Source organism: Spea bombifrons, chromosome 2, assembly GCF_027358695.1.
Source record: "Spea bombifrons isolate aSpeBom1 chromosome 2, aSpeBom1.2.pri, whole genome shotgun sequence".
Lineage (NCBI taxonomy): Eukaryota > Metazoa > Chordata > Amphibia > Anura > Pelobatidae > Spea > Spea bombifrons.
Genome location: NC_071088.1, coordinates 123,551,892 through 123,569,827, shown reverse-complemented (window position 1 = coordinate 123,569,827; position 17,936 = coordinate 123,551,892). Strand labels below are relative to the sequence as shown.

General features: G+C 41.6%; 1 protein-coding gene across 2 annotated transcripts in view; it reads left to right on the top strand.

Annotated features, from left to right (window-relative positions):
* Positions 1 to 17,936, top strand: part of PDS5B (PDS5 cohesin associated factor B) — a 44,595-nt gene that overhangs the window by 7,177 nt on the left and 19,482 nt on the right. For both annotated transcript variants that reach the window (XM_053456364.1, XM_053456365.1), the window contains exons 2-9: positions 5,558 to 5,688; positions 6,277 to 6,480; positions 8,742 to 8,828; positions 8,934 to 9,031; positions 9,899 to 10,025; positions 10,399 to 10,479; positions 10,768 to 10,908; positions 17,539 to 17,654. In XM_053456364.1, the coding sequence (XP_053312339.1) occupies positions 5,581 to 5,688; positions 6,277 to 6,480; positions 8,742 to 8,828; positions 8,934 to 9,031; positions 9,899 to 10,025; positions 10,399 to 10,479; positions 10,768 to 10,908; positions 17,539 to 17,654 (962 nt within the window). In that variant the 5' untranslated portion in view covers positions 5,558 to 5,580. The remainder of the gene's footprint in view (positions 1 to 5,557; positions 5,689 to 6,276; positions 6,481 to 8,741; positions 8,829 to 8,933; positions 9,032 to 9,898; positions 10,026 to 10,398; positions 10,480 to 10,767; positions 10,909 to 17,538; positions 17,655 to 17,936) is intronic.

Genomic DNA, 17,936 nt, shown 5'->3' with positions numbered 1-17,936 from the left:
AGAGCAAATGCTCTGAAAAACTCCTCTCCTTATATAATCCGATCTCAAACAGAGATCGGATTATAACACCGGAATCCAGATCCCCCGCTACGCTGCAGGGGACCTGGATTCCCCTCACTGTCGGCCGGTCTCTCACTTCCGTCTCTCTCCCCCTCCCATCTGCCTCCTCCCCCCTCCCATACATCACTATGCCTCTCTACCCGGCACCGTTACTGACAGGCACTTTCCCTGCAGCTTCATAGAAGCCTCAGTGTAAGTGAAGGGCAGTAACGGAGTCTGTCTGTGCGATGCAGACCCTCACCGGCTGACAGAGAATCATCCTCTCTGATAGCCGGTGAGGGTCTGCATCGCACAGACAGGCTCCGTTACTGCCCTTCACTTACACTGTGGCTTCTATGAAGCTGCAATGAAAGTGCCTTCAGTAACGGAGCCGGGTAGAGAGGCAGAGCGGTGTATGGGAGGGGGGAGGAGTCAGAGGGGTGTATGGGAGCCACCCTCCAATACACCACTCGGGCTCCTCCCCCTCTCATACGCCACTCTGCCTCTCTACCCGGCTCCCTGGTGTCTTGTCAGAAACGGAGGTTCACAGGAGGCAGAGTGGAGTATGGGAGGGGGGAGGAGGCAAAGTGATGTATGGGAGGGGGAGGAGCCAACGTGATGTATGGGAGGAGGCAGAGTGGAGTATGGGAGGAGCCAGAGTGATGTATGGGAGGGGAGGAGGCAGAGTGGTATATGGGAGGGGGAGGAGGCAAAGTGATGTATGGGAGGGGAGGAGCCAGAGTGGTGTATGGGCGGGGGAGGAGCCAGAGTGGTGTATGGGAGGGGGAGGAGCCAGAGTGGTGTATGGGAGGGGAGGAGCCAGAGTGGTGTATGGGAGGGGGAGGAGCCAGAGTGGTGTATGGGAGGGGGAGGAGCCAGAGTGGTGTATGGGTGAGTTATAGTGGTGTATGGGGGGGTATTATGAATTTTTAGGGCATATAGGGGGTATAAGGCATATGGATATTAGGCATATCAGGGGGGCATAAACATATCTGGGGGTAAAATGTATATCAGGGGGCTCAGTTGCATATCACTGGCATATAAGGAGTATAAGGCATATCAGGGGCACAGTGGCATATCAGGGGGCACAGTGGAATCTGGCATATAAAAGGTATAAGGCATATATGGGGCAGAGTGGCAAGCTGGGGGTCAGATGTGCATAACTGGGGGCAGTTTGGTAAATAAAAAAATTTAAACAAGGCTTTTTTCTCAGTATGAAAAATAGTTAACATATGAATTAATATTTACTAATAACTTTGTATTAAAACCTAGTTTGAGAAGCACTGTGTTGGGGTTCTTGTAGCTTTTATTATTATGTCAGTAAAATAAGAAGGTGAATAGAGAGAGACCATTGCAATAAAGAGATGAAAGTGTAAATTGTACGTTTTTTATTGCAATTTTTCTTCAATTTAAAATAATGTATTTTTTTATCCGATTAATCGATTAATCGAAAAAATAATCGGCCAACTAATCGATTATTATAATAATCGTTAGTTGCAGCCCTAGACATAATAAAAACCTATATTTTAAAGGTACAGGAACATATTTCTCAAACTAGGTTTTATTACCTAAAGTTTTTCTAGTAAATATTCACATGTAAACTATTTTTTCATATTTATTTAAAACTGATTGAGAAAAATGCATTTTTTCTGCCTTTTTTATTTGCCAACCTGCCCCCCAGTAATGGCCATCTGACCTCAAGACTTGACATTTTGCCACCTCGGACTTACCAATGCATCCCCAGACTTGCCACCCGTCCTCCAGACTTCCTGGTGTCTAGTGGGGCAGCTGGTGGACATCTGCCCGATGCCCCTAGACAACGTATGCTGCTTCCTGGAATTTCCGCCGGGGCTTCTATGACTGAGCACCGGAGGTCATGTTGCGCCAACACTCAGTTTTTAGAAGTGCCGGGTAGCAGTGGAGGTTGTCTGTGCGCGTATTGCAGACGTTCACCGGCTGCCAGAGAGGAGGATTCAGGTCCCCTGCATCCCACTTACCCGCTGCAGGGCTAAATGGAAAAAAAAACCTGCCTGGCATCCGGAACTGCATGTCCCAGGCGTCGGGCGATACAAATTGTGTATCCCTGCCCTGCAGGTAGCGTCAAGCCCCCACCTGCGACATTCCCATATATAACGTAGATATTGTAATACATGTTCCTGCCAATATGAGATTGTGCCATGTTACTGATTTTCTAAATGTGGTGATTTTATGTCTATAAAATACGTGTCTGCCTTATAACTAACCCGCGTTCTGTGCATTGTCCCAAATATTTCCTTGTTCGCTACACTTCAATGAGTGTAACTGTTTACAGATCTCGCTCTGTGTTTATTAGTAGCCATCGTGTTCTTTGAGTTCTTGTGTGATTATTCCTTCCCGCTCTGTTTGTTGTCCATCTTTGATGTAAGCTGGCTGTTGGTAGCCATTGATGTGCTTGTCCTGCCACCTTTTGCCACCAATCCCAGCTTGTCTGAAGTTCAGTAATTTAAAGAACACAAGCTATAGGGTGTTTTTTAATAAACTAATTTAGTTTGCGTGTTTGGCAGCCGCTAGCTTTCCACATGTTATAGAGAGGCTTCCTGAGCAGCATCTTCTGCAGCTTCTACAAGGGGCCCCTGTCCGCTACCCCTGGGCTCAAAGCTCTGATGAGTTTTTAGAAGCCTATTATCTCTTAGTTTTCCGAGCTACAAATGAAAGTTTCAGGTTTCAGACACGGTTCAAGTAGATAAAATACCCTGTATAACCATTTATTTTGCCCCGAGCAGATTTCAACTGATTTCAGAATCTGTCCTGAAACATTAAACCATTACATATATGATGCGGTTGTTTGGTGGAAAGCACGTTGCGATTATTTTACCCTGTTGTGCACCAACGACATCGCTTCGTAGACTGAATTCATGAGCTTTCTGGGTCGCCATGTAATTTGCCTCTGTTGGGTTAGACTCGCGGTTCTACAGGCTGTTGAAATGTGCTTTTGCAGCCGGAGCCCATCAGGTCTTTGAGATGAACACGAGGCGGTTGTCTTGTGTTATCTGTGCGCTCCGGCTCTTCACACATTGTGCGTCTTGTTTATATGTTCCCTTGCGTAGCGTCGTTGTTCAGCTGTGTGCTGCTATATAAATCTGGCGTGAAGACGTGTCTGTGTTACAGCGACGGCACTGAGCGTTCCTGACGTTTCTCCGGAGGGTTCCTTATTTACCGCATGTATGGCAGGGTGCAGTTTTGGGGTTTTCATGGCCGTGAACTTTAGATGGATTTCCCTGTGAGGTTTGGTTTATAAAGAGCCATGACAGATCCACTCCATGGGCACGGCGCTAGCATTCACCAAACCCTTCCGTATTTCATATCACTGGGGAGGTGCCGTGAGGGGCTGCGACCCTTTAAAGTGTAAAAACATTCCGGCATCCCTCTCCACAAAAAAAAAAAAAAAAAGAAATCGAATAATTTGTGTGTAAAAATGATAACAGATAAAAGGCCCTTGTTTGATATAGAAATCCAAATTGGTGATTTTATTAAGAAGTCTTGTAGCTCACTTTGTCCTGTGGTTAGAAACAGCCCTTTGTGTCGCCTTATATTCATGTGAAGCCATGTTTTTATTTGTATCCTGAAAAGATTTATTACCAATATTTTTCTTGCTGTGTAAGGGAGCCCTGCTCTTAGAGTGTTTCTCATTGTCAAGATGGAATACAGTGGTGGTGCTTTCATGAGGCAAGAGCTATGAGAGAATGCCAGGTCCGAAAGCCAGCATCGCTGATCTAGAGTATTCCAGAAGTTATGAGATGTGTAGAACTTAGAACCGAGCTTTATCCTTTTTATATTTTTATTTTTTTGGACCCTAGACAAAATAGTCTTTTAGTCAGATAAGTAATCACACAAAGAACAATCTCACCCAAAATACAGAATAATCTCTGAAAGTGTTCACGCGTATAGACGGGGAAGACAGAGGAGAGATGGCTGTGGGATGGGGGGTGTTTGACAAGCTTTGGCCAAGCCCCTTTACTTTCCCCTTTCCCTCAGAAATGCAAAACTGTGTTATGGGATGAAGTTGACCACCCGTGTGCCTCGTGCAAACATTCCTTTCTTATTCTAATGTAAATTCCGGCACCGGGCTCTATCATCGCTATCACAGCAGGGAGCCGTAGACCACCAACCACCCACCCATGTTTCTCCTTCACTGCTAATTACTCAGACGGCTACTTTCTGAAATGTTTTCTTTCTTAATTGTATCAAGTTGGCAGCACCTCTCAATTTGTATATAATGTTTAAATGTATTGTTATGACGTTAGATGGTAAAGCTGTGGGAATATGGTATTTGTTTGCGTGTATAAGAATCTTGGTCTTGGTGGTGTGATGTCCAAATGCAGTCAAGGTTTTAGGACCTGATCATTTACCGTCTATGCCCTATTTAAGCAGGATGTTTAAAGGAGATGCAGAATTTTAACTTGCATAACATTCAGTGTATAACTAAGTTCTAAGCCCAAAAAACAGACCAAAGATGACATTTTCCATCTACAGCTTTTTAGTAGAGTGATATAAAGGTGTGACGGGCAAACTAGGTGTTTAGAGATGGACCCCGGATTGTTTCCTTCCTAGTGTTCCTGGAGAATCTTACAGAAAAGAGTTTTTTTTTTTTCTCATGAGTTGTGCATCTCGTAGTACCTTAACACCACGAGTGCACCACCCGTTGGATCTAATAATTTAATAGGGAAAGAAGTTGTAGCAGATCACGTGAGATTAGCACCGCCAATGCTGAATTATCCCTTCTGCGTTTAATTTAGCTGTAGATGATATACCTGATTTCACTGAAGAACCTTTTGCTTCTATAAAACATTTAAACCGTTTGCTTCATATGCAGTTACGAAAGACAGCAGAGAAATTATATCAAGTCAAAACCTTTAATAGCCTCAGATACTTGACACGCTTTTATCCTCTATCCATCGCCTTAGTAGACTGTCCTGTAATTTGACTTTTCACACATTTATTGGTGCGCTTATTTGGCAAAGTTACTGATTTCTCAATAAAGCCCTAATTAAGCTGTGAGTAATGTAAGCCAAAGATGTCTGCTAGCTCACTTCTTCAATGCCCAAGGAGTTCTATCCCGGCTTCCTCCTCGTGTCATGAGCTCTGTCGCTGTACCTACTCTGTCGGGAGATCTGGGCCGCCGCGCATTCATATGCTAATAACACATTCCTCGCTGGCAGCTGTCTTCAGCAGTGAACCCAACAGCAGATGCCAAGTGAATATCCTTCAATATGTTAAGCTGTCAGAATAATGAGACGAGCTCGGAACTGTGTAGCATTTCGCTCAAGAACCCACTATGCGCTGGCAATTGGAAACTTCTATTGCAAACAGCATAACAGTGTGACATCATCATTTTGTAATGCTCATAAATGTTGGATTGCTGTTTATATGTATGTTTTTTAGGAAATTTGCTTGAAATGTTAAATGTAAATGTATTGTTCACATATGTAGGGTAAGTTATTCTGTGATTTCTCATGGTGTATATCATGTTTTATTGCAGAGGTCCAATAAAGTTTTTCAACAATGGCTCATTCGAAGCCCAAAGGAAATGATGGGAAGATCACGTATCCACCCGGGGTGAAAGAAATTTCTGACAAGATTTCTAAAGAAGAGATGGTGAGACGGCTGAAGGTATGTGTGTTTTTTTTGTTCACTGGTAGAGCACACGTTTCATATGTTTTACTCATTTTTGAGAAATGGTCTAAAGGGTCAGTGAGGTAGTTAAAAAGGACCTCACCCCTAGCAGATCATAACAGGATGTGTACATTGTGGACATATAATGGTAACCTGCCAGCAGGGCGCTCAGATACCTGGGGCTTCTTGACTACCGGGGGAAGCTTTAGCGTGATCTGTCTATATGTATATGAATTATTTTCTCAGGTTTTATGTTGCGTTTACAGCTGTGAAAACATTTTTAGATTTTGAGAGTAGATTTTGAGAGTATTTGCGCTTTATAGAAACAAACTGGACAAGCTACGTCCTCAGGGTTGTTACATCGAGGCACTTACCATTTTTGTTCATAGTATGGAGCTTGACTGGGAATTGTTCCTCTATAATAGCTGGTGCGTTGTAGGTTGCCATTGTTAAAATTGAAAAAAATTATATATGATATAGAAATAAAATTTGAATGAAGTAGCTTCCTGAACCGGTTTGTTGGGAGCGTGTATTCTATAAAAGGGTGTAAAGGTCCTGTTCTGACATATTTTTTTCCTTTTGTAGATGGTTGTAAAAACCTTCATGGACATGGATCAAGATTCTGAAGAAGAAAAGGAGCGTTATCTTAATCTTGCTTTGCATTTAGCATCAGACTTCTTTCTCAAACATCCCGATAAAGATGTCCGCTTGCTTGTGGCATGTTGTCTAGCAGATATTTTCAGAATATATGCTCCAGAAGCTCCATACACCTCTCCGGATAAATTAAAGGTATGTAGTGGTGTGAAGAGTAGATAGGGAGGTGGTATGAAAAACCCTTGGTAAATGTGCATAGAGCATAAATTATAGCGACGCGGAACTCATGAAAAGTTCACTTTCCAAGATGTCTTGACCAATCTGTAGCTGCTTTGCCCCCTGTGATTAGATAACCTCGCTTGTAGACCATCGGTGAACAGGAAAGCATTGGGGGAGCTGCGGGAATTTGGGTGCCTGAGTTTCAGGGTAATGGTTATTTAAAACATAGCGTTGGTGTGCTGGGGAACAAGCTATTGTCGCACAACTCTAGAACAACCCTTTCAGCTTTCAGGCGCTGTTATCCTGTTCCAAACTCTCACATCGGAAAATGTTCACACGCCTCAGTGTTTAAATCAATATATTACCAAGTGAAACAAGTGTAATGAATGTGAATAAGACATTGGAAGAAAGAGAATGGAAAGATTTGGTGTGCTAGCTTCCAAGCGGGCTACAACCGACATCCTCTATACAAGAGGATACTTCAGGGGCGTAACTAGACGCCTCAGGGCCCGGGTGCGAGAATCTGTTAAGGGCCCCCCCACCCCCCCACCCCCCAAAAAAACATGATTTTTACCCAACAATTTTTTTTCAAAATATTCAACAAATTAAATTTACATATTGAATCATATCTGTAAAAAAATCAAAGAAAAAGGGGCGCATGTACAAAGGGCATAATCAAAGAAAAAGGGGCGCATGTACATAGGGCCCCTTTTGTACATGCGCTCCTTTTTCTTTGAATACATAAATAATGTATGGAAGCATAGCATAGCAGATATAGATCAACAGAATAACACACAAACCCAGCATTGCAGATATAGATCAAATAGAATTCACATAAAAACTCTGCATTAAAGGTATATTTAAAACCCCCTAAATTATAGGCATAGATCACAGGTTGCGCACCCCAAAACCAGCCCTGGCCTCCACACTGCCCACATAGAACCTGACCAGCACCCAGATAACACACGTAGGGTTTGCCATCTTTGTCCCCAAACAGCCCATCCTGTGCCTGGCTGGATGGGGACAAAGGTGACACTCGGGAGCTGAACTTGTGTGTCTAATCTATATATAAGTGTTTATATATGTATATCTATATAAAAATAAATCTAGAAATCTCCATTTTTTAAAGAAAAAAAACTTTATGCGTTTTGTCCCCCTCCACAGACACACACATATATTTATTTTTATGTTTATAATTGAAATAATAATGAAATAATAATTTAATGCCATATACAATATTTTTTTTTTAAATACATTATTGTACCGACCTCCCTATTCCTTCCACTTTGGGGCCCTGATGAAGTGCTGATGGAGTGATAGATGAAGACTGCCGTTTTATTTTCAAACTGGATGTACGTGACTGACACGACATCCGGTGCTCCAGCAGTCTGTGTGATGGGGCAGAGCTTTCAGCCCTCATACAGCTCTTGTGGCACGATCCAGTGCTCCTGCAGTCTGTATGAGGGGGCGGAGCTTTCACCCCTCATGCTCTATGTGATCCGGTGATCCTACACTCTGAGCGTGAGGGGGCGGAGCTTTCGCCCCTCACGCTGCATCAATGATTAGGCGGCAGTCGCCAGCTCCGTGGCGCGGCTTGCCTTATTTAAAAAAAAAATAATAAAAAAAAAAAACATAAAAAGGTATCGGGCGGCCCCTTGGCTTGGGCCCCCCTTCCACCGGGTCCCGATTTCGTGCGGCCCCTTGGCTTGAGCCCCCCTGCCGCCGGGGCCCGATTTCGTGCGGCCCCTTGGCTTGGGCCCCCCTGCCGCCGGGGCCCGATTTCGTGCGGCCCCTTGGCTTGGGCCCCCCTGCCGCCGGGGCCCGATTTCGTGCGGCCCCTTTGCTTGGGCCCCTCTGCCGCCGGGGCCCGATTTCGTGCGGCCCCTTGGGTTGGGCCCCCCTGCCGCCGGGGCCCGGTCGCAGTCGCGACCCCTGCGACCCCGGTAGGTACGCCACTGGGATACTTCATAGTGTTTGTTTCCCCAAGTTGTCACCCGGTGTCGGTAGACATTTTTAATTACAACAAATTGTTTGAACAGCTTATTATGAACGTCACACAAACCACACACGCCATATATCTATGAATGCGGAAATCTTACTTGCTTTAAGTTTGTTTGCATTGGCCCGTTGTATTCTGCTGTCAAATGAAACATTTTTTGTTTCTGAAACAAGTTAATACGGTCAGTAAGCGGCAGTACACTGTTAAATACTCACGCGAGACTTCTCTATCACTATAGGATATCTTTATGTTCATAACAAGGCAGCTAAAGGGGCTTGAAGACACCAAGAGCCCCCAGTTCAATAGATACTTCTATTTGCTTGAGGTACGTACAGGATAAATTGGTTTTTTTTTTTACATCTATTGCATCCACATGTATATCTGGTTGGACTGTTTCATTTAATTTGTCCGGGTTTTTTCCCCCTCCCAGAACATCGCTTGGGTGAAGTCATACAATATATGTTTCGAGCTAGAAGACAGCAATGAGATCTTTACACAGCTTTACAAAACACTGTTTTCTGTCATTAAGTAAGTATAAGTGTAACATACAGAGAAATGATGCCTATCCAGGAGAATATTATATTATACTGCATGCTCTTAGCACTTTTCCCAATGAAGCTCCTCGCTATTGTATATAAGACAGCTGATGTTGGATAAATATGAAGAGGTCTGTTAAATCAGATCATATACTTATCCTCAAAAGTATTCAGCTGTGGTGGCTGGTGGGATTTCCTTGGAATGGGCAATGTTTAACTGGTGGTTTCTGCAGAAAATATTGGTTAGTGCTGTATGACACATGACTTGGAACAGTAAATGGGATAAAATCCTCCTAAATTGATATTAAGTTTATATTTTCTTTTTTTAAAAAAATCTAGTTTTATGTATGCGCGACCTTATGGTCTGTTATATCTGCAGCATCTCAACTTATCGTGGACTGTTGATTCTAATTAATGTTTATGTCTAAAGTTGACTTTTCACAGCTATTGCTGTTCCGTTACGATATTACCTGATAATTAACAATGTCTGTGTGGACATCTGCTACATTCAATAAAACAGGGAATTGATGTATTGATATGCTTAGTTTGGCTAAGCTCTAAATCTCAGAACCCGCAACTTACTATAAAGCAATCTATGAAAAAAATCTTCATGCAATTACCACCTGTAACTGTTTTGATGAGTAAATGCACTTTTTGGAAGTACCCCTAACTTCATGGACTTTTCCCATTTCTTCAAAACTCCCACAGTATTATTTATAACATCGCCCCTAGTGAGATAGTAGAACATTTAATTTAAGCTGTTGGCAGCTAAAAGGAGTATATCATACTGTCATCCTACTGCTTTTAATTTTATGCCTTCTTATCGTAAGAATAACTAATGCTGTATTGTGAATTTTAGCAATGGTCATAACCAGAAAGTCCACATGCATATGGTGGATCTGATGAGCTCTATCGTATGTGAAGGAGATACGGTGTCCCAGGAGCTGCTGGATTCTGTGCTTGTTAACCTGGTTCCGGCTCACAAGGTATCTGCTTTATTATCAACTTAAAAAAACATTCGCAACATTGTTTTATTTTATGTAAAACTGCAGCGCCGCACGTAAGAAGGATTAGATTTTGACTGCTGTTGCTTTGTCCTTTCTCGTTACACTCTCTGTGCCTTATTTCCATGAGCATGCAACTGTGACGTACTTTGTGTTAATGGGGGTGTTAATGAGGGCATTAAGTACATCACTGCAGTCTAGATACATGGATTACTTGACTTTCCTAAACAGCTATTTTTTTTTTTTATTATAATGTCTTTGTTGATGTTACCTTATTGTAGCCGGGCACCATATTGATGTTTGTTCCCCTTTGTTGGTTGTGTATTTTAAACCAATGCCTTGTTTTGATTCTCAGAATTTAAACAAACAAGCGTATGACCTGGCAAAAGCATTATTGAAAAGGACTGCTCAGGCCATAGAGCCATACATTACAAATGTAAGTTCAAGATCGCTACCATATCTCTAGAGCGTTTTTATAGATTGTCATACTTATGTGTATATGTATATATATGTGTGTGTGTGTGTGTGTGTATATCTCTATATATATCGCTATATATATTGTATTTGAATGTATAGAAAGCATGCGGGTTGAAACTAACCACAATAACAAAATTGATTTCTGATTTAATATAAATATACTGACCTAAGCTGCCTGCAATAAAGTCCTTTGTGGCTGTGGACTATGTAAAGGTATTAACACATTTTTCTTTTATCGTTATTGCAGTTTTTCAACCAGGTTCTCATGCTCGGCAAAACCTCAATCAGCGATCTGTCGGAGCATGTCTTCGATCTGATTCTGGAATTGTACAACATCGACAGCCATTTGCTCCTGTCTGTTTTACCTCAGCTGGAGTTCAAGCTCAAGGTAAACACCGTCCCGTCCGCTCATTTTCTTGTTTACCTAGAAACATTCCTGATCGATGCTGAGAGAGAATACCGAATATACTGTGTTCCTTCTATCCATGGTGACGTCGCCCTTTTTAATGCTCTCCCCGTATGTAATAAACCCCTCATGAGCTGTTTAGTTGCCGCAGGCCTACGGGTTATTGGCCGTTGTGTTTTATGTTCTTTCGGTGGTTCTGTGACAGCACAATAAAAGCACACCAATAATGTAGAAAAGCCCCTTTGAATCCCGGGATATATAACCTTCACCCGTCTGGCTTTCCTTTAACTACTACAGATTCCTCGTCGTATGAAACTCCACTTACACCAGTGGCTTAAAACAATGGGTTTATTAACATAACAAATACATATATATGAGTATATAGAGAAGCGTCTAAAATACAAGGCTCTATGACTCTAACTACACTATGCTAATGACTCTATGTGTGCATGTAAGGATGGGATGTCCCTGTCACCTTGATGTTATCCTTCCTTCTTTCTTTCTGGTTCTCTCTCTTCCTTCTTTCTGGTTCTCTCTTTTCCTTCTTTCTGGTTCTCTCCCTCTCTCTTTGTTGCTCACACCTTTATAGCCACCATGCCCAAACAGTCCCAGCCAATCATCTTCTTAGTTTGTGTCCACTCATCCTTAGGAAGGCACAATCTTGTACCTGCACCAGCTGCCTGTAGAGACCGCTCTTGTCCATGAAGTTAGATTGCCCCCACAGTGAAGTTGATGGTCCTCAGGGCAAATTCAGGGTGGGTCTTTGGAATGTTGGTATTGTCTCCTGCAATCCTTTTGTTGTAGGACAAACACAGGCTTGTCTCCAGCCCAGATACTATCTCCTGTTTATTGTTCCCACCTGGTAGAGAGATAGCCCTTTGATGTATTGTGAGTTCCTGGACATTTGGGTTTCTCCACTAGTGTTATTCCTTGAAACTGGTTTACTCAAGAGGAATCCCATTGTGTTGGGAGCCAGCTGTTGTCCATGGAGATTAATAGTTGACTTATATTTATTACATCTCCCCCCTTTGTGTCTGAATGACACACGTAAACCCAGTTTGCTGTGGCTGGAAAAAACATTCAAAATGGTCAAGAATAAAATCCATAATGCAGGTCCTCTTCAGATTAGTGGTTTTGTATGTTTGGATTTCCGTGGCACCATAGTGTAGTTATCTTTTAGAGAGTCTAACTTAAATGTAAATATCTAAATTCTTTTATAGTATGTCTAGCCTTGGATGTCAAGCGCTTCAGTGATTTACAAAGAATTATTTGCACAATAAAACATATAATAGTACAAATGAAAATAATAACAACAGGATGAAACATATAATACATAAAATTACTTTTAGAAAATGATTGTCCAAAAATATTATCCCAATGATTATTTGTGGAAATAGAATCAATGTGAGGAATAAGTTGTTCAATTTCCCCTTGGAGATATTGAATTACCACCTTAGTTTGATCATCAGATTCTTCCATTTTTTTAAGTAGGCCAATGTCTGATTCTAATACTTTACTCCATTTACATAGAATAGTAGCATCCCTGAGATTGGGATCACAGAAATGTTTATAGAAGGGCGTAATTCAACAGAATGTCGACTGATGAATGGTACCCTAAATAGACTGCCAGAAATGTTTAAAATAGTAAAATTATACCCACAATAGAGTCCTCTAGACAAGTTGTAATTACCCCAGCACCCATCAGAAGAAACCCATTCACCTTGATTGTTCTTTAGTAATAACGTGTAACACACCCTGCCGTATCCCATGTATGACACAATTTGAGAAGCAGGGACTGTCTTAACCCCTACTTGATACAGTGAATTATTATGCCAGCATGAAGTGTATACCTCCCTATACTGTCCTGGTGTGCAGACATATGTTTTTGTCACAGGATGTAGACCGCCAAGAGAAAGATCCATTTCTACCCATTCCCCATTTTGAAATACCAAGAAATCATATCATACAAACAAAGTAATTCTTAACTATCCCCTTAACTACTGGTGTTATTATTCTCTGGAACTGATTTACTTGAAGATAAAATTATTATTTGGATTTTACCCAATTTATGCATCATTCCCTGTCTGCCAGTGCAGTTATACTATATACAGTTTAACCTAAACAGCTCTGGCATGCTGTATATACATAATATTCCTCTGATAGAGGCTTTAGAACTATCGAACACTGACAGAGTCCCAAGGTAGTCAGCATACAAGTAACTGTTCGCATTAAGGATTTGGCCTTGAGTCGATGGATCTGAAAAAAAGGAATAAGGGAGAGAAAGAGAGAGGAGAAACAAAACAAGAACCAAAAGTTAATGAGGTTTTTCATAATCATAGACCACTTGTTTGAATCAATTTACATGTATCAATATGTACCCATTTCATTGGCTGTTTTCTCTTTTTCTTGGTTTTCTGTTTGTATGACTGTACAGCCAAGCTTTTTATTTATTATATAGGGCCTTCCCAGTTTGCACTCCATGGTGCTGTGGGACTAATTTTTTTACCATGACTAACTAGCCTGGTTCAAATAGACTCGACGGGTCGCCTGTGTCATTCCCCTCTTTACATGGTCTTGCCATGTTGCCTGCTGCAAATTGTAAATTTGCTCGAACTTGGTCTTGCACTGCATTAAGAAACTGTTCTTTTGATATTGCCTCCCTGAGAGGGGTTGAAAGTGTAGGCTCATCAGGATGCGAGAGGTTCATAATCGCCAAGGAAATGGCTTCTAATTCTGCCCTTTGAGCTGAGCAATATGATGGGAGTTTAACTAAAAGATGAAAATTCCTGGAGGGGCAGATCACCGCACAACCCGTGTAGAACTTACCATTCTTCCAGTATCGTGAACCATCTACAAAGACATGTACAGAGTCATTAATTGTGTCAGCATGAAATATTGTTTTACATTCATTTTTCTGCAATATTTCCCTTACTGGCTCAATAGCTTCACTTGGAAACCTATACTGTCTTTGTGGGGGAGGGTCAGGCCCTTGAACCAAACTTTCACTTCCTTTGAGAACTCCACAATCATTCTTACCTTGAGCCCACACTTCTGGAAACTTGTGCACTAAGGATTTAACTACTGCCTTATCTGTAAACGGGAATTGTATAGGTGCATCTTTCACGCTGTGTATAGCTGGGATTGAGGAGAGGTGTTCATAATCCAAGATTACTGGTTTACGATTACGCGTGACTTTCCATAACATACCGTTACACAAATCAATAAGCATCCCTGCCTTGCGCATTATATCCACTCCTAGGATAGTTTCATCACCCTGTGAGGTGCACCACATAGGAAATACGTCACTCCAAGAGTTCAGCTGTATAGGTACAGAGGGTGCTAACACTGCTCTTGTTTGAGCTCCCCCTAATCCTATCAAGTGAGTTTGTGGCGCTAATGGTGAGACAAGCAATGGTAACGATGTTAGACTAACAGCAGCTCCTGTGTCCAGTAGTATATTTGTGTGATGGCCCCCGACCACACCTGAAACACAAGGGCGACTGTTATGGTCCTTCTGCAATTTGCAGATAGGTTCCATTTTAACAGGGGCCTGACATCCCTATGGTGAGAGTACAGTGCACCCCTCATCCCTAAAATCAATTAGAGGTGCAGTTGGAATCACATTGACTACGTGGCTGGAAGATTTTGCATCCTCTACTGTTCTAACCTGGGTGGGATAAGACTTATAACCTTCTTTTTCAGAAATCTGTTTAAGATGCTCTCTTGCTTGTGTATAGGGATTATGTTGTGTGGAATGCCATGCGTTGTTTCTGGCAGTATTGTGATATACCCCCGCATGTACCTGACCCCTTCTTTCCTGATTATTTCTGCGTTGCCAACAGTGTTTTTTAATATGTCCAATTTTCCCACATGAAAAACATATGCGGCCTGTTCTTAATTTATCTAGGTGTGTACTGTTACCTTCATTTTTTGTTATTAAAGCAATGTGTTGGAAGTTTGTTTTAAGTGTATGATCCTTCCTCCAGTCATGTAACATTCTTAGGAATTCATGAAAATTACGAGCTGTCGCTAATAAGTTACGGTTAGTGGAATCCATACCCTTATATTTTCCTGCTAGTATACGTAACATTATTGGGTCTCCTATTTGCAAACCTGTTTTGTTATGAACCTTGCAATACACCTCATGAAATCTAGTGCAAAATGCAAAAGGGTCTTCATTGGGCTGGGGCAAAATACTATCTAAGAAGGATGTGTCCGCAGTATCTACATTTGTAAGGGCCATAATCTGATTACTGCGCTCCTCCTTGTTAGCCCAAGAGCCATACTGCTGTTGGAGTTCTAATGAATTACTGTAATATGGAGGCAACCAAATTTTAAGCAGTTGGCAGGCAGTGTGGTCATCAAGGCTATACTGGGTAACAAACTGCTCAAATGTAACTAAATTATCTACCATGTGAGCACTTGAATTAAAAGGTGTGATGAGGGTTTTAATTTCACGAGCGTATTTCTTATGAGGGTCCTCTGCAAAACTAGTAAGTGTTGTGAACTTATGTGTTCGTGGCAACGTGCTTGGGGTTGTCTCAGATCTAGTAAATAGCGAACGTTGCACTGTATCGTGACCTGTTGTATTTGGTGGAGTGTGACACTGTGCTTCCTCACCTCCTGTTGCAGTATAAACAGGAAAATGCGTATTGTGCCTAGAGCGTTCCTCTTCTAGTTTCTGAGTTAGTGTTGCTATAATATGTCCCCTTTGCACAAACTGTTCCCCCAACATTTCTACATCCTCTCTACTTAATTGGCATGTAGGACAACCATCTACCCCAACAACAGAAACATTTACAGGCATCATTTGTACATTGGTATTGGGCATGACCTTTCCTTCCATCCTTTCTAATGCACACTTATACTGTACAACAAGTTGAGCTAAATTAGCCGCATACTTCTTTTTCTTATGAATTACAAATTTTCCTATCTTATTATTAGCCTTTTCAAACTGTAACAGTAAATCATTTAACAACTGTAAAGCGTTTAACCTATCATTACATACATATTCAACAGTTGACTTATCCGCAAAATTATTAACAGCTTCCATCTTATATACTCACGATACCGAATCTCTCCGTTCTCATACGAATTCCGCCCTCCAAAATGCTCACGACGTAGTCCTGGGCCAACCGAGGAATGTCTTCAAAAATTTTACTGGAACGTTAACCTGCCTGGCTTCGCCAATGTAGAAAAGCCCCTTTGAATCCCGGGATATATAACCTTCACCCGTCTGGCTTTCCTTTAACTACTACAGATTCCTCGTCGTATGAAACTCCACTTACACCAGTGGCTTAAAACAATGGGTTTATTAACATAACAAATACATATATATGAGTATATAGAGAAGCGTCTAAAATACAAGGCTCTATGACTCTAACTACACTATGCTAATGACTCTATGTGTGCATGTAAGGATGGGATGTCCCTGTCACCTTGATGTTATCCTTCCTTCTTTCTTTCTGGTTCTCTCTCTTCCTTCTTTCTGGTTCTCTCTTTTCCTTCTTTCTGGTTCTCTCCCTCTCTCTTTGTTGCTCACACCTTTATAGCCACCATGCCCAAACAGTCCCAGCCAATCATCTTCTTAGTTTGTGTCCACTCATCCTTAGGAAGGCACAATCTTGTACCTGCACCAGCTGCCTGTAGAGACCGCTCTTGTCCATGAAGTTAGATTGCCCCCACAGTGAAGTTGATGGTCCTCAGGGCAAATTCAGGGTGGGTCTTTGGAATGTTGGTATTGTCTCCTGCAATCCTTTTGTTGTAGGACAAACACAGGCTTGTCTCCAGCCCAGATACTATCTCCTGTTTATTGTTCCCACCTGGTAGAGAGATAGCCCTTTGATGTATTGTGAGTTCCTGGACATTTGGGTTTCTCCACTAGTGTTATTCCTTGAAACTGGTTTACTCAAGAGGAATCCCATTGTGTTGGGAGCCAGCTGTTGTCCATGGAGATTAATAGTTGACTTATATTTATTACAAATAACAATATATTTCTGCTGGAAATGTGAATAATGAACTGGGAGGGAAAAAGAACAAACGCAATATTCATTGAATTACTTTAGCTTTGCATGCGTAGCCACTAGCAATTTGCATCCGATTTATTTATGGTTTACTTTAGAAATGCCGCTGTTCTGTGCTACAATTATCTGAATGACATGAATTGCAGAATCCTGTATCAGTGAGGTATTCGCTTATTTGGATATGATCATACGCAAGCTGCTTGGAAAAATTTAGTTTAAAACAAAGGGTTTTTTTTATCACGTTTTGTACATAAAAGCTGAAGATGCAGATTACTGTATGGAAGTAAAAAGACATTGCTAAAACTTCCTACTTTATTGAGTTGTTAAAATGTTTCCATTCTCCATGTGTTTTCTAATGTAACGAGGAATTGTCCATGCTCACAGATAAACACTGGAGTAAAATGTTTTTGTTAATTTTAACATATTGACATATTTGTGCTGATCTATGGATGAATCCCATTCTGTCTCCTAAATGTTTTGTTTTCTGTTCATTGGTTCCGTTGAGTTCCCGTTCAAGAAGAAAAAAAATGAAAGTCCGAGTTTATGCCTTGCAGACGTTTATCTAATTTTCTGTCTCCTCAAATTCTAGAGCAATGATAATGAGGAGAGGCTGCAGGTGGTGAAACTGCTAGCAAAAATGTTTGGTGCCAAGGATTCGGAGCTGGCCTCCCAAAACAAGCCGCTGTGGCAATGCTACTTGGGGAGGTACGTGTCTTTGCTTACAAGAGAACTTTGCCTTTTGTTACACTCTTGTCTTAGGAACAGAGGACTGTGTGTATGTGTGTATATATGTGTATATAATATATTGGGAGACATAGAATAGCTGTAACATTACTGACCGAAAGATTTAATATTTCTGTTTTACGGTATGATGCAAAGAGGAGATTACTTTATATTCTCCCTAATAGTTCAGGTGGTGCACATAGTAACCCTTAGGAGCCCTGTGGGACGTACATGCACGTCCTGACTTTCTTGTTGCACAGGACA